The 21,449-nt window shown below is 44.0% G+C and overlaps 2 protein-coding genes across 2 annotated transcripts; both read left to right on the top strand.

The window, feature by feature from the left end:
• Positions 1-10,452: 10,452 nt before the first annotated feature.
• LOC147978624 (uncharacterized) lies at positions 10,453-14,049 on the top strand. The gene is made up of 5 exons (XM_087514825.1): positions 10,453-10,959; positions 12,116-12,290; positions 12,826-13,238; positions 13,632-13,761; positions 13,985-14,049. Exons 1-5 carry the CDS (start codon positions 10,453-10,455, stop codon positions 14,047-14,049), a joined length of 1,290 nt encoding a protein of 429 aa, XP_087370951.1.
• Positions 14,050-19,780: 5,731 nt separating this feature from the next.
• LOC125547989 (uncharacterized) lies at positions 19,781-21,184 on the top strand. Its single transcript, XM_048711708.2, has 3 exons — positions 19,781-20,131; positions 20,225-20,354; positions 20,464-21,184. The coding sequence occupies exons 1-3, from the start codon at positions 19,996-19,998 to the stop codon at positions 20,999-21,001; spliced, it is 804 nt and encodes a 267-aa protein (XP_048567665.2). The 5' UTR covers positions 19,781-19,995; the 3' UTR covers positions 21,002-21,184.
• The last annotated feature ends 265 nt before the right edge of the window (positions 21,185-21,449 follow it).

The following is a 21,449-nucleotide window of genomic DNA, read 5'->3' as shown; positions in this document are numbered from 1 at the left end:
GGAGTGCGCCGCTTGCTACTTCGAATCGCTAGGTTTTGCGGATCATCAGCAAGGCAAGTAACACTTTGATCATACTTCCAATTACCCAGTTTTTATTGCATTAGATAAATCCTCACACATTGCATGATTAGGATCTAATTAAATTTTGGGGTGGGAAGTAGATGAGGTATTACCTATTACCTGTTGTTATCAAACCTTTGGGAGTTACTTCTACGTTTGCTTATTATGCCATGCTATGCTAGTAGACGTGGATTGGGTGAGTGAATCCATGACAGATGTGAGATTGTTAATTTAATGGTTTATCTAAGGTGGCAACTTAAATACACATCTGGGTGGATTGAGGCACCTGGGTTTTCCAGCGATTGCCTGTTTTCTTTTGGACCGCCACCCAGGCTCAAAGGGATCATGAGATTATTCATGCTAGAAACTTCTGTGTGCAGCCACAAGCTACTATGGGCTCTAGCATAGTTGATTAAGTCGTGCGAACTCTTACAGTGATAGACTAGTAGATGTAGGGGAAAGTAGGTGTAACGGTCTACCCGATCATAAGGTGCTAGCACTTCTGAAAGACTATGTCTCGGTCATCCGTTTCTCAAACAACATGTAGTGCGAGAAATCAAACGGAGGCGATCGAGTCTTGTGGGGAAAAGTGCGCAAACCTCTGCATAGTGTATAAACTAATCATGGTTAGCCGTGTCCCCGGTTATGGACATCTTGAGTATCTAGTACTTGGATTATCATGTGAATCTCATCATGTTACTCTAAATTAATTTGGTTGGGTTTTGTTTAATGATGATGTTTAATTGGGATTGAGAATGCTGTCAACCATTCTCAATGTTTAACAACTACCATGATAGTTAAATAAAATTTATTCCTTTGCAGTAGGGAAAAATTGGCTTTATGCAAAACCGTAACCATAGAGCTTTCCACCAGCCAAATATGCATATAGTATAGCCTATTTCATTCCATTACTCTCTATGTGTTACATTGCCAGCATATTCCATGTGCTGACCTGTTTCGGGCTGCAACGTTAATGTTGTAGACTTTTCAGACGATGATTAAGGTGCTGTTAGGTCGTAGTTCTATACTCAGTGATGTCGTTGGAGTTGATGGACTCACTTATCTTCCAAGCCTTACATTGTTATCGTTATTAGATGGCCTTAAGCCATATTTATTGTAATAAGTTCTCTTTTGAGACTCTCGATGTAATAAGTGTGTGATTTGCTACTCTGTTATAAATCCTTCAAGTACTGTGTGGTGTCAGCATTACTGATCCAGGGATGACACCTAAGCATAGAGATTGGACCGTTTGAGGTCTGGTCGCTACAAGATGGTATCAGAGCACACGCTGACTGTAGGACACGACCACTAAGCTAAAAGACCTAGATCACTACTCACTCTCTTCTCTTCTGACTTCTCATCTTTTCTACTCTTTTAGGATGGCGGATGCAAGGAACAAGTTCACGCAACCGGATGAAGATACACCCTGTGGACGTCACTTGAAGGAAGTCACTAGATATCTGAACATAGGAGTACCAAGCTTCACCGAAACCTACAGCGCCACTTTACCGGAAGAGGAGCGATGGATATTCAAGTTCAAGTTCTAGGAAGGACGTTCATGCCAGTCACTGAGCCCATAGAGTTTTCTTTTGATGCACCAACTTTTAATCTAGGAAAGAGCATGGCAGCTCACATCGCCATGGGACGCATTGGAGAAGTTTACCGCAATGATCTCAAGGATACTATCTACCAAATTTGTAGGCGCCGAGATGAGCACTGGGAGATGATCAGTACCAGGAAGGATAGATCAGTTGCAGCTTTTATCCAGGAGTTAAACCAGCACATTCGACGTCAGGAGAACCAGATGTGCGCCGACATGATAGATCTGAAGAAGGCGAGGACAAGAATCAAGGAACTAGAGGAAGAACTCAAGGCTACACATGAAGATTATGAAGAGGAAATCGAAGTGTTAGTGGACAAGAATGCCGATTTAACTATGAAGATTGGAATATTCATGGGAGTCCCTACACCAGTAGAGGAAGACGAAGAACCCAAGGAAATTCGCCCGGAAGACTACATCATCATCGACGACATCGACTCGGATCCAGATGATAGCGATGATGACTATGTTGATGAAGCTGGAGCAGATATCATGGAGTCTGCAACCGAAGAATATTTCTAGTAGACCACCCCATCAGTGGTAGTAGTCCACCATGTAAATATAGTAGTCCAGGCACTTTTGCGATAGTTAGATCGATTGTATGCCCTTGTTTGATTGAATGAAGTGAATTGTTTGCTTTTTCCTCATGTGCATATGGGTAGTGTTTTCTCCTTAAACCCCTTTATTCTTAAATCTCATCTTTTCTAAACCCTTAGATGCCTCTGAGACGTGACCCCAGATTTACCTTCCCACCGGAGCTCACCCAGTTGATCCAGCAGCAGGACACATTGATGCAGTTGCTAGTTCAGAATCAGAATCAGGGGAACAACAACAACAACTCACCACCACCACCTGTTGATCACTTAGCCCGTTTTCTTAGGCTGAATCCGCCGGTGTTTTCCAGTAGCACCGAGCCTATAGTAGCAGATGATTGGCTCCGCAAGACAGTAAGGGAATTAACCACGGCAGGATGCACAGATGCGGAAAATGTGAAGTTTGCCGCACATCAGCTTAAAGGACCCGCAGCAACATGGTGGGAGAATTTCACTGCCACTTTCCCTATCGACACTATCACGTGGGACCAGTTTCGGCAGGCTTTTCGTACTGCCCATGTTTCAGTAGGAGCTATGGCCATGAAGAAGCGAGAGTTTCGCAACTTGCGCCAAGGAGGACGGACAGTTGGTCAGTATGTGTAGGACTTTAGTAAGCTAGCACGTTATGCCCCAGATGACGTTGCTTCGGATGCAGCTAAGCAGGAGAAGTTTCTGGAAGGATTGAATGATGAGTTGAGCATGCAGTTGATGGTAGCAACCTTCAACAACTACCAGCAGTTGGTAGATCGTGCTCTCATGATTGAAGGGAAGCAGCAGCAGATTGAGAATCGCAAGAGGAAGTATGGATAAGGGAAGTACAATTCAGGAGCTCAGCAGAAGCCACGTTTTACCCCTAGACCAGGAGGACATTTTCAGCATACCCATGGAGGAGGTAGCTCGCACAATCACAATGGCACCAAGAATGGTAATGGGAATGGAGGAAGCAACGGCCAGAACCGCACCAACCCATCGACCCCAGCCAAGAGAGACCTGAGCCAAGTCACTTGTTTTAAGTGCCAGAAGACCGGACATTATGCCAATGAATGTCCTGAATCCCAGAATAGAAATGGCAATGGAAGCTCTGGGAAGAAGCTGAACCCTTTCAACAGGGGACAGGTGAACCACATTAACGTGGAGGAGCTTGAAGAGCAGCCGGATGCAGTAATCGGTAAGTTTTTGGTTAAGTCATTTACTGCACTTGTTCTTTTCGATACTGGTGCATCGCATTCATACATATCAAGGGGATTTGTGGATAAGTATAATCTGCCCACCAAAGTTCTTAGGACACCTATGTTAGTAAGCTCACCAGGAGCGGAGTATATGGCTAGCCAAGGATGTTTTCAAGTGCCATTGACTATAGGTAGGCATGTGTTTCCCTCGGATTTAATCATTTTGGAATCACAAGGATTGGATGTAATTCTGGGGATGGATTGGTTGTCGATGTATGGAGGAAACATCGATTGCGCCAGTAAGTCAATTTTGCTTACCACCCCAGAAGGGAGAAGGATCAAGTATGTATCCCGGCATGTGCCGAAGAGGACTCAAGTAAATTGTCTAACAGGAGTTGTGCAGGAGGAAGTACCAGTAGTGAAGGATTTCCCTGATGTATTTCCAGAAGAGTTGTCAGGCATGCCACCAGATAGAGATATTGAGTTTCTGATTGAGCTTTTGCCAGGCACAGGGCCAATATCAAAGAGACCATATAGGATGCCCGCAAAGGATTTGGTGGAGATTAAGAAGCATATTAAGGAGTTACTGGATAAAGGATATATTCGCCTAAGTTCTTCGCCTTGGGGATCGCCAATACTTCTAGTGGAGAAGAAGGATGGATCATTAAGGATGGTTGTTTATTATCGAGGATTAAATGAAGTAACCATCAAGAACAAATACCCACTACCGATGATCAATGATCTGTTTGATCGATTGCAAGGAGCTAAGGTATTTTCCAAGATCGATCTGCGATCAGGATACCACCAGTTGAAGATTCGAGAACAGGATATACCTAAGACGGCTTTTACCACCAGGTATGGGCTGTACAAATATACCGTTATGTCATTTGGTCTGACTAATGCACCTACATATTTTATGAACATGATGAACAAGGTGTTTATGGAGTTTTTGGATAGTTCATCGTAGTGTTCATTGATGATATCCTGGTTTACTCGAAGAATGAAGAGGAGCATAAGGAACATTTGCGTTTGGTACTTGAGAAGCTCAGAGAACATCAGTTATATGCCAAGTTTAGCAAATGTGAGTTTTGGTTGAAGGAAGTTGGATTTCTTGGACACGTTATATCTGGAGAAGGTATAGCAGTAGATCCCACCAAGGTTGACACCGTGACAAATTGGGAAGCACTAACAACAGTTGGAGAGATCCGGAGTTTTCTTGGACTTGCAGGATACTTCCGGAGGTTTATTGATAATTTCTCGAAGATTGCAAAGCCTATGACGGAGTTGTTGAAAAAGGATACCAAGTTCATATGGACTGAGGAATGTGAGACTAGTTTCCAGGAGTTAAAGAAACGTTTGGTTACATCACTTGTGTTGATTTTGCCAGATCAGACCAAGAATTATGAGGTGTATTGCGACACTTCACGTTGAGGACTTGGAGCAGTGCTTATGCAGGAAGGAAGAGTTGTTTCATATGCCTCACGACAGCTTAAGCCTCATGAGTTGAATTATGCCACGCATGATTTGGAGTTAGCAGTCGTAGTGCATGAATTGAAAACCTGGAGACACTTTCTCATTGGAAACCATTGTGAGGTGTACACGGATCACAAGAGTTTGAAGTATATTTTCACGCAGAAGGAGTTGAATCTCGGGCAAAGGAGATGGTTGGAGCTCATCAAGGATTATGATATGAGATTGCAATATCACCCTGGAAAGGCCAACGTAGTAGCTGACGCGCTGAGCCGTAAAAGTCATGTCAACACCTTAATGACGGAAGATTTACCAGGGGAGTTAGCCGAGAATATTCATGAGCTATGTTTGGAGATAGTTCCGAGAGGATATGTAGCAGCATTGGAGATTCAGTCTACCTTGATGGATAAGATCAGAGAAGCTCAAAAGACCGACAAGGAGATTGCCTCTATAAAAGAGAAAATTAGAAAAGGAAAAGCTAAGGGATTTCGTGAAGATGAGCACGATACCTTATGGTTTGAAGACCGTGTTTATGTGCCTAATGACCCGGAGATCAGGAAGTTAATTCTGCAAGAGGCCCATGATTCGCCGTACTCGATTCACCCAGGAAATACCAAAATGTATTTGGATTTGAAGGACACTTTCTGGTGGACCGGAATGAAGAAGGATATTGCGGAGTATGTAGAAGTTTGTGATGTATGTCAGAGAGTAAAGGCAGAGCATCAGAAGCCAGCAGGATTGCTACAGCCATTGCTGATACCCGAATGGAAGTGGGATAAGTTAGGCATGGATTTTATTACAGGATTGCCCAGAACACGTTCAGGCTATGACTCAATATGGGTTGTAGTCGATCGTTTGACAAAGGTAGCTCATTTCATTCCAGTGAAGACTACCTATACCAGTGCAAAGTTGGCAAAGATATACATGACCATAATCGTACGTCTGCATGGAGTTCCAAGGAGCATAGTATCAGATAGAGGAACCCAATTTACCTCAAAGTTCTGGAATCAGTTGCATGAAATTTTGGGTACCAGACTGGAGTTTAGTACAGCTTTCCATCCGCAGACAGATGGACAGACCGAGAGAGTCAATCGGATTTTGGAGGATATGCTAAGAGCTTGTGCGCTAGATTACGGATCTAGTTGGGACGAGAATTTGCCATATGCAGAGTTCTCTTACAACAACAGTTATCAATCCAGTTTGAAGATGGCCCCTTTCGAAGCCTTGTACGGAAGGAGGTGCAGGACCCCATTGTCGTGGGATGAAGTTGGAGACCGCCAGTTGTTCGGACCAGATCTGATTAAGGAGTCGGAACAGAAAGTGAAATTGATTCGCGATAGATTCAAAGTAGCCCAGTCTAGGCAGAAGAGCTATGCAGATTCTAAATGCAAGGATATAGTTTACAAAGTCGGAGACCGAGTTTATCTTCGAGTATCTCCACTTCGAGGATTTAAGCGCTTTGGAGTTAAGGGAAAGTTAGCGCCACGTTTTGTAGGCCCATACAAAGTTTTGGGGCGTATGGGAGAAGTAGCCTATAAGTTGGAATTGCCCGAAGGATTGTCAGGAGTTCACGACGTGTTCCACGTTTCCCAGTTGAAGAAGTGCCACGCAGAGATGGCTAATATACCGCTGAGAGATATAGTGCCATTGGAAGCAATTCAGTTGGACAGTGATTTGACCTATGAGGAGAAACTAGTCAAGATTCTAGAGTATGCCAGTCGAGTCACCCGCAGCAAGGTTATCAAGTTTTGCAAAGTTTAGTGGAGCCACCACACGGAGGATGAAGCCACCTGGGAGCGAGAGGAAGATTTGCTGAAGGACCACCCTCACCTATTTTCTAGCCAACCCGAATCTCGAGGGCGAGATTCATCTTAAGGGGGGTAGGTTTGTAACATCCCAAATTTTCAATTTGGAATGTTATACACTAGATCATCATTGCATATCATATTTTATTGCATTTTGGTTGATCCTAGAAAATTCTACGCAACTCAAGGACCCTTGGAGAGAGTTGGGGATTTTGTTATTTTCATATTCGAGTTTTCTCAAATTTTGAAAATAGGATCATTTCATTTTATTTATTTTATCTTCAGTTATTTCTATTATCAAAAATATGAGAGAGGGAATAAAATGACTTTCCCAAAATAAAGAAATATTAAGGATTTAATAAAAAAATCAAATAAGATTTTATTTTGGTTTTATTTGCTATTTTATTTCAATTAGGGAAAAATGTGCGTTTTTCAAAATTGCATTTAGGCCCCAGATAAATGTTCATCCTGTGCGGCTTGATTTTAGAAGCCGGGAAAAAATTATTTCGAGATTTGTGGAGTCCGATTAGTATTCCTTTTGTTTTTTTCTTTTCTGAGCGTAATTATTTAAAAAAAAGAGGTCCGAACCGACTTTGGGCCGTAACCGGCCAGGACTCCGCCTGGCCGAGCCTTCAAATAGCCGCCGCCCGAGGCCCGACAGCCCAAGCCGCGCCTCCACCCCAAACCCTAACCCTAGCCCCGCCGCCGCCGCCTCCGCGCCGCCGTCGCCCGCGCCGCCTCGCCCCGCGCCGCCGCCGCCCCGCCCCGCTGCCCCCCCCCCCCCCCCCCGCCGCCGATGACGATCGCCGGAGCCGCCGTCGCCGTCGTTCGCCAGAGTCACCGGAGGTAGACCTCGTGCCGCCGGTTTTCTCAAAAAACCGATCGGTTTTCCATCGGTTTTGTTCGATTTTTTTTAGTTTCATTTTTTTAATAGATCGGTTTTCCGGTTTATTTAATTAGCGAGCGTTCGCCCGTTCGTTCGTTTTAACGAACGCGTTCTTCATTTAGATCCAGTTAACGAACGTTCGTTCGTTAATCTGTTCGTCATTTTTCTTTTTCTCGGATTAAATCCGCGATTTTTCTGATCGCGATTCCTGATCCGTTTTTCATTCTAGTCTAACTTTTCGCTCGTTTGTCGGAATCAGGCGATTCAAGCGCCTGGAGTTTTGTCTCGAAACTCTCTTTCCGTTTAACCAACTCAAACAAGTTTTTGCCACTGTAAAAATTGCCCTAGATCCAGAATAGTAAACGAAGCTTGTTTCTTTTGCTGTTTGTCTTTCGTTGCTTCGTTCGATTTGATTCTTTTTGCCAACCGGAGTTCTTAAGTTGAACTTTCTGGTTAGATCTCTTATTCGAGTTTTACCTGTGCATTAGTTGAGTGCTTATTGTATGCTTGTTTGTTGAGATAGAGTACCCGGAGTGTGCCGCTTGCTACTTCGAATCGCTAGGTTTTGCGGATCATCAGCAAGGCAAGTAACACTTTGTTCATACTTCCAATTACCCAGTTTTTATTGCATTAGATAAATCCTCACACATTGCATGATTAGTATCTAATTAAATTGTGAGTTGGGAAGTAGATGAGGTAGTACCTATTACCTGTTGTTATCAAACCTTTGGGAGTTACTTCTGCGTTTGCTTATTATGCCATGCTATGCTAGTAGACGTGAATTGGGTGAGTGAATCCATGATAGATGTGAGATTGTTAATTTAATGGTTTATCTAAGGTGGCAACTTAAATACACATCTGGGTGGGTTGAGGCACCTGGGTTTTCCAGCGATCGCCTGTTTTCTTTTGGACCGCCACCCAGGCTCAAAGGGATCATGAGATTATTCATGCTAGAAACTTCTGTGTGCAGCCACAAGCTACTAAGGGCTCTAGCATAGTTGACTAAGTCGTGCGAACTCTTACAGTGGTAGACTAGCAGATGTAGGGGAAAGTAGGTGTAACGGTCTACCCGATCGTAAGGTGCTAGCACTTCTGAAAGACTATGTCTCGGTCATCCGTTTCTCAAACAACATGTAGTGTGAGAAATCAAACGGAGGCGATCGAGTCTTGTGGGGAAAAGTGCGCAAACCTCTGCAGAGTGTATAAACTAATAATGGTTAGCTGTGTCCCTGATTATGGACATCTTGAGTATCTAGTACTTGGATTATCATGTGAATCTCATCATGTTACTCTAAATTAATTTTGTTGGGTTTTGTTTAATGATGATGTTTAATTGGGATTGAGAATGCTGTCAACCATTCTCAATGTTTAATAACTACCATGATAGTTAAATAAAATTTATTCCTTTGCAGTAGGGAAAAATTGGCTTTATGCAAAACCGTAACCATAGAGTTTTCCACCAGCCAAATATGCATATAGTATAGCCTATTTCATTCCATTACTCTCTATGTGTTACATTGCCAGCATATTCCATGTGCTGACCCGTTTCGGGCTGCAACGTTAATGTTGCAGACTTTTCAGACGACGATTAAGGTGCTGTTAGGTCGTGGTTCTATACTCAGTGATGCCGTTGGAGTTGATGGACTCACTTATCTTCCAAGCCTTCCGTTGTTATCGTTATTAGATGGCCTTAAGCCATATTTATTGTAATAAGTTCTCTTTTGAGACTCTCGATGTAATAAGTGTGTGATTTGCTACTCTGTTATAAATCCTTCAAGTACTGTGTGGTGTCAGTATTACTGATCCAGGGATGACACCTGAGCACAGAGATTGGACCGTTTGAGGTCTGGTCGCTACATCCTCGAAGTCCAAAGCCCCACCAAAAATAAATCCAAGCCTTTGTTGGTGCTGAGATCTTGTTGTTGCATACCTTGCATGTTCTTCATCTTTTAGATCTGCACCAAGTTCATCTTCGTAATTGCTTTCAGATTTGGTGTTGTGATTTGGAAAAAGACAGAAAGAAAAGAGCGGCAAAAAAATCAAGAGAGAAATAGAAAGTGTTGTGTAAGATCCAAAAGTTTCAGCTTGATAGAAAAATTTCAGAAGCTTGTGTGTTGTGTTTTTCGATCTTGGTGCAAGGTGCAGCAGATCCATCCACATATTTTTCTTGGTTTGCATCAACTTGATTTCAGCACAAGCCCCCTTTTTGTTTACCCCACTGAGCTCCACCAAAAACGGAAGCTAGTTCTTTGATCCCTGTCTTTCAATCGCTTTAACACATCCGGGAGAAGCACAATCTGATGTGAACTCATAAGAACTTTGGTGAGTAAGAGGTGAGGTTGTGTGATTCCACAAAATTATCCTATTCCACTTTTGGCCTTACTAACATGGCAGGATCTAGATCGAGTGTTCATGGATAAAACCATGGGGAAGAAGATGCCCCGGTCACATGTGCTGATTTTCAGGAATTACGGAACATGGTTCGAGACCTTGGAAGGATGTTTCACGAGCAACCTCCAGTAGGTCGCGATAGGGTTCTACACCGACAACACCCTATTGACCCACTTGAGGAAGTTGGGGATGAGAATTCTGTGCATGCTGGTGTGGATCGTGCCTTGGAGGATGATAACAACATCTATGGTGGACATGTGGCTGCTGCTCGTGGGCGTGGTGTTGCTGCTCATGGAGGGCAGCGAGGAGGACAACTTCGAGGGTGAGGCCATGGTCCTCGTGGGCACTACTATGACCCTCATGAGCGTGTTGCTCGTGGTCATGGAGATGATTTTGATGATTATGTTGTGTCCCATACCATCGTGCTGCTGAAGATGGGCGTCGTGCAAAACGTCATGATTGAGATGGTCGAGATGACATGGCAAGAATCAAGTTGCACGTCCCCAAGTTCACAGGAAAGGAAGAGCCCAATGCATATTTTGATTGGGAAGAGCAGTGTGATCAGATTTTGCGTATCCATAACCTTGCTGATCCGAAGAGAGTAAACCTTGCTTGTGTTGAGTTTTCTGGTTATGCACTCACTTGGTGGAACCAACTCCAAGAAAATCAGTTGCTTCTAGGCCGTGACCACATTGACACTTGGGAAGAGATGAAACAAGCCATGAGGCGAAGGTTTGTTCCTTCACACTATCAAAGAGATCTCCGAAATAGATTGCAGCGCCTCAGCCAAGGTACATGCATGGTGGATGAGTACTATAAAGAGATGGAATTGTTGATGGTTCGTGCTCGTATTCATGAAGATAAGGAGTCAAAGATGGCAAGATTTCTGCATGGTCTCAACAGTGAAATATCTGACTTTGTGGAGATGTTTCTCTATAACACTCTACAAGATATTCTGGAGCAAGCAAAGCGCACGGAGAGGAAGGTGCAGCGGAGTGGTCATGGACGGATATCTCATAACCGCACCACCACGCCATGGCAAAGATTGCAGCCAAGTGCCTCTCATGGTGGTTCTCAGTTGCAGCATACTTCACACCCTACTGACACCCGGCGAACAGCGGCTTCATCGGCATCATCACCGGCTCCTAGGAATGTTGACAAGTGTGCTCCTTCTGCTGCTGGAAGTACTTCTAACCCACAACTGTACCATCATCTCGAAGCCGAAATATTGAGTGTTGGAAGTGCAAAGGGCATGGTCACATTTCTTCTGAATGTCGAAACAAGAGAGTTATATTTGTGAATGAACAAGGTGAATGGGAATCTGAGAGTGACCATGAAGATAATGGAGCATCAAATGATCATGAGGATGAAGAGGGCGAGAAGAGTGGTTGAGATATTCAGACCGACATGGGAGATTGCTTTGTTTCCCGTCGTGTTCTTAGTGTTAATGCACCTAGAGAAGAGAAAGGGCAGTGACATAATATTTTTCACACTCGTGGCACCATCAAGGACAAGGTTTGCAGGATTATTGTTGACAATGGCAGCTGCAACAACATTGCAAGTTCAGATTTGACACAGAAATTGGGACTGAAACAAAGAAGGCACCCAAGTCCATATAAGATGCAATGGCTCGGTGATTTGGTACACTTCGAGTAAGCAACATAGTCACCGTTCAGTTTTCCACTCGGAAGTATCAAGATCAAGTGGAATGATGTGGTGCCAATGCAAGCATGCCAATTGTTGTTGGGAAGACCTTGGTTGTATGATCAAGATGTGCAAATCAACGGTCGTAATAATCGTCTCTCATTCCAATATGAGGGAGAGCGCATATCTTTGCTCCCTTTGACACTCGAAGAAATATTAATGGATGATCTGAAAAGGAAAGAGAGAGAGAGAGAGAGTGAAACACTTGAGTGACATCCACCAACATAGTGATTGAGAGAATCCAAAGCCAAATAAAACCCCACAGCCTAAATTGACCAAGACATGAGAAAAACAGGGATTAGTTATGATGGCTAGGAAAAGGGATATGATTAAGAGAACCCAATTCCGTGTTCTTTGTACTTTTGTACTAGGACAATTTCCTTTCTACTAACGAATTATCCTCTACCACTCCTATTGTTGTTGCTAAAATTTTGCAGGGGTATGAAGATGTGTTCCCTGAGGAGATACCACCGAGGCTGCCACCACAAAGAGGCATTGAGCACCAAATTGATTTGGTGCCAGGAGCCCCATTGCCGAACCAACCACCATACCGCACAAACCCGGAGGAAACCAAGGAGATTCAGCTACAAGTTGAAGGGCTACTAAACAAAGGTTATGTGAAGGGAAAGTCTCTCTCCTTGTGATGTGCTCGTTCTTTTAGTACCCAAGAAAGATGGAATTTCTCGAATGTGTTGTGATTGTAGGCCTATTAACAATATCACCGTGAGGTATAGGCACCCCATACCTAGGCTTGATGATATGCTTGATGAACTTACTGGCGCCACCATCTTTTCTAAAATTGACTTGCGAAGTGGCTACCATCAAATTCGAATGAGAGAGGGTGATGAGTGGAAAACTGATTTCAAAACAAAATCTGGTTTGTATGGGTGGTTAGTTATGCCATTTGGATTGACAAATGCACCCACTACCTTCATGAGATTAATGAATCATGTGCTTAGAATGTTCATTGGCAAGTTTATGGTTGTTTACTTTGATGACATCCTGATTTATAGCAGAACTTTGGATGAACATGTTGAACACATCCGGTGTGTGCTTGCTGTCCTAAGAGAGGAGAGATTATATGCTGACAAGGAAAAGTGTGTATTTTGCACACACAAAGTTGTGTTTCTTGGATTTGTTGTTTTAGGTAAAGGTGTGGAGGTAGATGAGGAGAAGGTCACAGCCATCCGTGAGTGGATGCCTCCACAAAATGTAAGCCAAGTACGAAGCTTTCTTGGCCTTGCTGGTTTCTACCGTCGGTTTTTGAAGGACTTCAGCACCATTGCTGCCCCAATGAATGAGCTAACCAAGAAAGATGTTCCCATCAAGTGGGAAAATGCACAAGAGAAGGCCTTCCAAGAGTTGAAAGAAAAATTGACATCTACACCATTGCTTGCACTACCCAACTTTGGTAAGACTTTTGAAATTGAATGTGATGCAAGTGGTGTGGGTATTGGAGGCGTACTAATGCAAGAAGGTAGGCCTATTGCATTTTTTAGTGAGAAGCTAAGTGGTCCAACTCTAAATTATTCAGTTTATGACAAAGAATTATATGCACTTGTGAGATCTTTGGAAACATGGCAACATTATTTGTGGCCTAAAGAATTTGTGATACATTCTGACCATGATTAAAGCACCTTAGGGGGAAACAAAAATTGAACCGTAGACATGCAAAATGGAGTGAATTCATAGAATCTTTTCCCTATATTGTCAACTACAAGAAAGGAAAAGATAATATTATTGTCGATGCTTTGTCTAGACGCCATATTTTACTCTCACAACTTGATACTAAAATTCTTGGGTTGCAAAGTATCAAAGAATTGTATGCCAATGACCCGCTCAAAGTGTAGTGAGAGGAAAGGTTGGGAAAAGTTTCACTTGCATGATGGATTCTTGTTTCGAGCTAACAAATTGTGCATCCTAGATTGCTCGGTTCATTTGTTGCTTTTGCAGGAGGCTCATGCTGGTGGTCTCATGGGACATTTTGGAGCAAAGAAAACTGAGAGTGTGCCGATCGACCATTTCTTTTGGCCAAGGATGAGGCGTGATGTTGAGCGCTACGTGCTATGTTGTGAGATCTGCCGTAAAGCTAAGTCACGTTTAAACCCCCATGGACTTTATATGCCTTTATCAATTCCTAGTACACCTTGGGAAGATATTTCCATGGATTTTGTTCTTGGATTACCACGCACTAAGAGGGGGAGTGATTCAGTTTTTGTGGTGGTTGATAGGTTTATCAAAATGGCTCATTTTATCCCGTGTCATAAGAGCGATGATGCTTCACACATTGCTGATTTGTTTTTCAGGGAAGTCGTGCGGCTACATGGAGTACCACGCACTATTGTTTCAGATCGTGACACCAAGTTTCTGAGCTATTTTTGGAAAACGTTGTGGGCAAATCTAGGAACAAAGCTTCTCTTTTCCACTACATGCCACCCACAAACGGATGGACAAACTGAAGTTATCAACCGCACACTATCCATGATGTTGAGAGCAGTTTTAAAGAAAAATTGAAGATGTGGGAAGAGTGTCTCCCCCACGTGGAGTTTACATACAACAGGGTGGTACATTCGACCACTAAATTTTGTCCTTTTGAAATTGTTTATGGTTTCAAACCTGCTGATCCCATAGATCTTTTGCCTTTACCATTGCAAGAGCGAACAAATCTTGACGCAAGTAAGTGTGCTGACTTCATGAAGAAAATTCATCAGAAGACCAAGGAAAATATTGAGAAGATGACTGAACAATATGCAAAACGAGCAAACAAGGGAAGAAAGAAGGTGTTGTTTGAAGAAGGTGATCTTGTGTGGGTGCACCTGCGGAAGGATTGTTTTCCGGATCAACGCAAATGCAAGTTGCAGCCACGTGGAGATGGTCCATTCAAAGTGCTTGCGAAGATAAATGACGATGCCTACAAGATTGACCTTCCGATGGATTATGGTGTTAGTCCAACTTTCAATGTGTCTGACCTCTCTCCATACTTTGGACCATCAGAGTCGAGGACGACTCCTTTTCAAGAGGGGGAGGATGATGAGGACACCACAACCATCAACAAGTCTCCAACAATTATAGGTCCAATCACAAGAAGTCACGTCAAACTAATAAGTGACCCCGTGAATGCTAACTTAAGTTTACCTTATAACCTTGATGACACAACTATGCTTTCATCCCCATTGTTTTTGTTTGAACTTAGGTATCACATGAAATAAATCCCAACAACCTATGAGCTCTTGAAGCAACCGGTCTGGAGGAAAGAGTTTGAAGAAAACAAGTTTCAAGTGAAGTTGATGCTGACAGTTTTTACCTTTGATGTTTTGTGGTGTCACACCCATATGGTTGAGAGACAGGGCCATAGGGGTACATCAACAGAAGCTAAATCAAATTATCTTTCGAATGCAAAAACTCTCACATCATTTGGAGTTGTGAGTCAAAAGTACTAGTCATTCTCGTGGAAGGTGTCCACGCTGTCAGGGCTTCGCGAATTTTCGAAGAGCTCTCTAACAACTCCCAAAGTTGACTGTTTATTCCCCCAAGGAAGCCATGCAAACCTCCTTACTTTTGAAACCATTTTCACACCTAGCTAAGGGGGATTGTCCCTACTATAAGACTCCATCTCCCCCATCCTCTTAGAAACCTTTTGTCAAACCATTCAGCTACAAGCTTATGCTGCAAGACTGCTACAGAGATCCGAGAGATCTTGCTACCTTTGCTCTTGTGAGTTCATTCGGATTCGCGAGAAGGAGCCTCTGGTTCCCCCTAGTTCGTGCTCCTCTGGTTCCCCCTAGTTCGTGCTCTACGGTTTCGGCCGTTTTGTGTGGATTAGTCCCGGTTTGTGGTTCTGCGATTGTTCGGACAGCGGGTTGTAGTTCTTGTAGCTTCGGCCAGCCAGCCCCAACGTATGGGTTGCATCCAACCTTGGCAGGTATAAAGCTAGTTATCCAGGCTGCTTGCAGCTAGTTATCCCTCCCGATTCGATCCTACGACGTGAAGATCGGGCCACCCTCGGGCGTGAACTCGTTCATCGGGTTCCCACCTATCAGGAAATCACCTAGTTCTAAAAAAAGCTCATGGCCATTTCAAAAAAAATATGTTTGTGATATTTAAAAAAACAATCTTCAAACGAAGTAAAAAATTCTCACATAGTTTCTAAAAAATGTTCAATATTACTAAAACAATTGTGACATTTTTAGAAAAGTTCATATGTTTTAAAATATATTTGTGACATTTAGAAAACTGTTTATACTATTTCAATAAATGTTCGTTTACTATTTAAAACTTGTTTTGTTTCATTCAAAAAATTGTTCAACATGTATTTGAAAAATGTTTAAATGTATTCAAAAAAACGTTCCAAAGATGTATTTGGAAAAAATGTACATCATATACTTAGAAAATGGTTAACATGTGTCAAAAATATACTTTCAAGTGCATAGAAAAACATACAATGTGCATAAAAAATCAAACATGTAAAAGTAAAAAGGGAAAATAGAAAATAAAACAAAAAACCCAGAGTAGCTGGTAGAGAAACATAGAAAAAATGAAGAAATGAATAGAAGAAAACGACTATGTATTTGGAAACCAATGAAACAAACAGAAAAACCGAACATATAGCATTCGTTACTAGGACGACCAATTCACTGCGCGTTATATTTTTTTTTAGACAATCACTGCGCGTTATATGTGAGCTGGTGTACATCCCGCCTATAGTGCGTGGTATGTTTGGTATGGCACTTGGGGGGGGGGGGGGGGGGGGGGGGGTAGTGGTGGCTTCGCCCCGCTGCGAGTCGTAGGGGCCAACCCAGGCCGGGAATCGTTGTGCACTTCTGTTTTTTGATAAATTATTTGTTTTTGGTTTTTATGTTTCAGTTTTTTTTGTTTTATGTTTTAGGTTTTCATTTATTTTTTCCTGATTCTTTTTCCAGGTTTTTCTATTCTGTATTTTTGTTCATTTTTGCACTTTTAGTTTTTACATTATAAATATTTGTGGATTTGTTTTTTAAAATACACATTTAACATTTATTTACTATATGGTGAACATTTTTTTGTATATAACCAAAATTTTCTTAACATACGATAAACTTTTTCTCAAATATGGTGAACATTTTTTTGTGTACTGTCTGGACTTTTACCATATACAGTGATATATTTCTTGGTTTAAGGAGAACTTTTTTTTAAGATACAGTGATTGCTTCCAATACAGAATGAACTTTTTTAACACGTCCTAATATTTTTTTTAATATTATTTCCTATGTATAAATAGTTTTAAATTATTTAGATTGGTAACAAAACCAACAGTCGGTTCTTTGAAAACAAATAGTGGATTTTGTGAAATAAATAGCAACAATAAAACCAAAGAGAATAAAACAACGAAAAATTGTTTAGGTGAGACTCATCGGAATGGGCCGGCCGATTTGCGCGGTTTAGATGAAGCCTTATCTAATTGACGCAAACAAGTGTCGAGCAGGAGGTATCCAACGGGCGAGCTCCTAGTTGGCGCTTCAGGCGTCAGCTAAGGGAGCTGGCGCTCACAGCCGCCGAATCGTGGGCCGGCCCATGTGGCGACCACGGCTAAACTCGCCTCGCCTGGTCGCTCGCTGGATCGAGAGCCTCGAGGGCTGTTCGTACGGTCGCGGTTGACCAGTTGACTGACTGGTCAACCGTTGACTTTAGAAAAAAGATGAAAACGAAAAACGAAAAAAATCATAAAAAAAGAAAAATCGAGATTTTAAAAAAGTTCACAGATTTGGAAACCTTCATCTATTTTTTCAGATCATCAAATTTGAAAAACGTTCACAGAAATTGAAAAAAGTTCATCAAATTGGGAAAGAGTTCATCGATTTTGAAATAAGTTCACCGAATTTTAAAAAAGCTCATCCATTTTGAAAAAAGTTCATCGATTTTGAAAAACAGTTCATCAATTTTGAAAAAGAGTTCATCCATTTTGAAAAAAAGTTCATGGATTGTGAAAAGATTTCGTCGGTTTTGAAAAAGAGTTCATCAATTTTGAAATAAGTTCACCGAATTTAAAAAAAGTTCATCGATTTTGAAAAACAGTTCATCGATTTTGAAAAACAGTTCATCGATTTTGAAAAAGAGTTCATCAATTTTGAAAAAAGAGTTCATTAATTTAGAAAAAAAAGTTCATCAATTTATAAAAAAAAAGTTCATCGATCTTGAAAAGGAGTTCATCGATTGTGAAAGAAAGTTCACCGATTTTTTTTAAAAATAGGTCTTTCAAATTAGCAAAATAAATATAAAACCGTTCCGAAAAGAAGAAAAAAGAAAAAGAAAAAAAACATAACAAAACCGTTTCGAATAAAAAGGAAAAAGAATAGGAAAAAGGAATCGTTGTCAAGGTGAAGAAGCAGTAGTTTGGGCAACTAGTATGAGTTAGTGCGGTGGTTAGTGCATGAGTCTAACGACCGCCAGGCCCAGTTACCGCGCCTGCAGGCGCCGGTTTGCCGTGGGTTTTTGTGTTCATTGGGTTTATTCCGAATCCTTTTGGTTTCCGATTTTGTCTAGTTTTTTCTAGGGTTTTCCCTTTTTTTATTTTTCTTCTTTTTTCAGTTTTTTTGGATTCCTTTTTTTTTGTTTTTTTCTCGTGAAGCACAAAAGCACAATTATCTGTAATGTGTGAAGCATAATTGTGCTTGTCTAAAAAAGTGAAGCACCAATGTGCATCGACACGAAGCACATACTGTGCTCGTGTGCTTCCCAAAAAAGTAACCGGTGCTTCCGTAGTTTCTTAGTTTCCTCTTTCTTTTTCAGGTATTTTTGTTTTCCTATTTTTTTCAGTTTGTTTACTGGTTCTTGTCTTTCTGGTTGTTCTCACTTTTTTGTTTACACGTAAAGCACAAACAGTGTTTCGCCCAAAAAAGTGAAGCATTATGTTTTTGTGATTCACCTAAAATTATGCACAAAGTTAGTTTACTTGAAAGCAGGGGTTACTACTTCGAAACCTATCAACATGTGGCATGTTTTCAAAGAACACGACGCAAGAAATGCAACGATTAAAATGGTTTATGATTTGAGCGCATGGTTCAAGAGACGAATCGTTTTGAAAGAACAAATCTGTAAAAAAGCATAAACAACCCCACCCATGCCTTCGTGAATATCACTTGTCACCATGAGAGAAGATGAAAGTGACATTTGTAAAGGGTACCTCTTAATTATTGATCTTTGGGTCTCGACGGAGTGAAAGAGCTTTCGGCAGGCAAAACCGTGCCACAAGGCCGTATCCTTTCATCGATCGGGCTTGACCAGAAGGTGTCTAGGGCTGCTTGTAAGAAGGGATCGCCACGTACCAGGAGGAAAGCCCATCTTCTTTCTCCAGCCGTCCGTTCCACGACTGGCCCATATTTCCCCCTTCGTGCCCTTCCCTGCGCAGTTTTTCCTGCTCCTTTTGGAACGAACTTTCCGGAGCAGAAGTGCTACTTTTTCCGTTTTGGGATCAAGCACGGGCATGGCGATTATGGGCGCCGATCGTCCCAAGCGGATCGCATGAGTGCGCCTTAATCATGGTCTTCATGGGTGAGGTCGACGTCGCGCGTGTGTGTGTGTGTGTGTCACGGAATGATTCGTCAAAGCCAAGGAGATATCGGTGACAAAATGAGCAAGAACAACAGAGGTGCTGAGAGCTGCATGGTGGATATTCGGCGCAGTAACAAAAGCAAAAGCAAGATGAATCGCTCACGAAATGTAATCCTGTATGCAGAGGGATCTCCAGTGCAGTAATAAACTAGTAATAAATTATACAAAAGCAAAAACAAAGGTGATGTTTGAAGTTTTCACCAAAAACACACCCCGAAATACAGGCAGTAAAAAGAAGTAACATGCCAGGAAAGAAAAAGGAGGTATAGTACAGTAGTAAAAAACAGCAGCTGCCAGGAGAATCAACAATGTTAGTTCGGTCGCGTACAAAGTTCTCTGCGTGTGATGCGACCACATCGACATGGGCCCGTGACCGCAAAAGGGGACTGTGAAAGAGAGAACAACCGCTGCAGCTGCAGAGAATCAAGGATCGAAATGGGAAGCCACGCCCCGGTCGGTGCACGGCGCCCACCCCGCCCCGCCCCTCTCTCTTCTCGACGCTCTTTTTTCACCCCGGGAGTACGGTTTTTTTAAAGACCGCAGAGGACCGAGCCTGCAGTGTTCTGCTCTGTTCACCGACGACGGGCGGGATCGATACAAGTAGCGGCAGCCATCGGCCTCAGCGCAGCAGCGCGGCCAGTCGTACGTCCTCGTCCAGTCTCTCTCTCCAGCCTCCCCGTGTCCTCCCCTTCCCCGTCGTCTCGTCTCTTCTCGCGGCCGGTCCGGGGCCATGGGGAGGGCGCCGTGCTGCGACAGGGCGGCGGTGAAGCGGGGCCCGTGGTCGCCGGAGGAGGACGACGCGCTGCGCGACTACATGCAGCGCCACGGCAACACCGGCAGCTGGATCACCCTCCCCAACAAAGCCGGTGAGTTCGCGCGCTCGCCCGCCCGCTCGCAGCCCCTTCCATGCCCGGCCGTGCCTTTGATCGTTCTTGATGGGTGCTTGATCGTTCTTGTAGGGCTCAAGAGGTGCGGCAAGAGCTGCAGGCTGCGGTGGCTCAACTACCTCCGCCCCGACATCCGCCACGGCGGCTTCACCGACGAGGAGGACACTATCATCTACTCCCTCTACAGCCAGCTCGGCAGCAAGTAAGCATCGACTCTCTTCTTTCTCGATCATCAGGCGCGTAAGCGGCATCCTTTTCGTGTCCCGGCCGGCATGACCGATCGAGACGGACGCGCATTCATCGCGTCGCAGGTGGTCGCTGATCGCGTCGCAGCTGGAGAGGAGGACGGACAACGACGTCAAGAACCACTGGAACACCAAGCTCAAGAAGCGCCTCGCCGCCGCCGCCGCCGCCTTCTCCACCCGCCGCTCCCCGTCCTTCATGCCGCTGCCGGCGCCGGCCCCAGCTCACGCGCACCCGTCGCCGCTGCTCCCGCTCCCCGTGCCGAGCGTGAAGGCCGAGACGTACACCTACGACGACTTCCTGGCGCCGATCGCCGGGCTGCAGGACCCGTTCGCCGCCGAGGGCTCGTCTTCGGCCTCCGCCGCGCTGCAGGACCCGTTCGCCGCGGAGGGCTCGTCCTCGGCCTCCGCCGCGCTCCCGGACACGCTCGCCGGCGAGGGCTCGACGTCGGCCTCCGCCGCGTCGTCGGGGTCCAACTGGTCGGCGGTCGACAACGCCGGCGGGTTCTTCGTGGACTTCTGCGCGGCCGGCGCCGACCTCGCCGCCGCGGACCAGTTCCTCGGCGGCTTCTACTACCCTCTCGACCCGACCCTGTCACTAGTGTAGATCAACCGATCGACGCGCCACGCGCGTGCGCGCGTCCTCGTGACCGATCGATCAAACGTGTTTGTTATCAAAATCACCCGATCTTCATGAGTAAATTCAGATACAAGCTCCGGTTGCCACATGAGAAGGTGATCTTCGCACGGTTGGAAACGTGAAAATGTGCTTCTTGAATCTTGATCACTATGATTCGCATGCTTTCATCTCCACGTTTTTTCACTATACGCAGGTCACACACACACACACACACACACACACACACACACACACACACACACACACACACACACACACATGTAGCTTGTTGGCGTCCATGTGAAAGGCCGTGGTCGTCGCACGCAATTCGCATGGGCCGGGCGAGGGCGCCAAAGAAGATGAGCCATGACCGATCTGAAGATTCGCTTCCGTCGCTGCATGATGCGCGCCGGGTCGGGTCGGTCGCCGAGTGGTC

The sequence above is a fragment of the Triticum urartu genome, chromosome 3A (genome assembly GCF_056163025.1).
Source record: "Triticum urartu cultivar PI428250 chromosome 3A, HENAU_Tu73, whole genome shotgun sequence".
NCBI classification, from domain to species: Eukaryota; Viridiplantae; Streptophyta; class Magnoliopsida; order Poales; family Poaceae; genus Triticum; species Triticum urartu.
This window is presented reverse-complemented; position numbering and strand designations above follow the sequence as displayed.

Coding starts and splice junctions, on each gene's coding strand:
- LOC125547989 (XM_048711708.2), top strand. CDS start 19,996: ATGGGGAGGGCGCCGTGCTGCGACAGGGCGGCGGTGAAGCGGGGCCCG. Junction 20,132..20,224: donor CACCCTCCCCAACAAAGCCG/GTGAGTTCGCGC, acceptor TCGTTCTTGTAG/GGCTCAAGAGGTGCGGCAAG. Junction 20,355..20,463: donor TACAGCCAGCTCGGCAGCAA/GTAAGCATCGAC, acceptor ATCGCGTCGCAG/GTGGTCGCTGATCGCGTCGC.
- LOC147978624 (XM_087514825.1), top strand. CDS start 10,453: ATGGCAAGAATCAAGTTGCACGTCCCCAAGTTCACAGGAAAGGAAGAG. Junction 10,960..12,115: donor CAAAGCGCACGGAGAGGAAG/GTGCAGCGGAGT, acceptor AAAATTTTGCAG/GGGTATGAAGATGTGTTCCC. Junction 12,291..12,825: donor TGAAGGGCTACTAAACAAAG/GTTATGTGAAGG, acceptor TTGTTGTTTTAG/GTAAAGGTGTGGAGGTAGAT.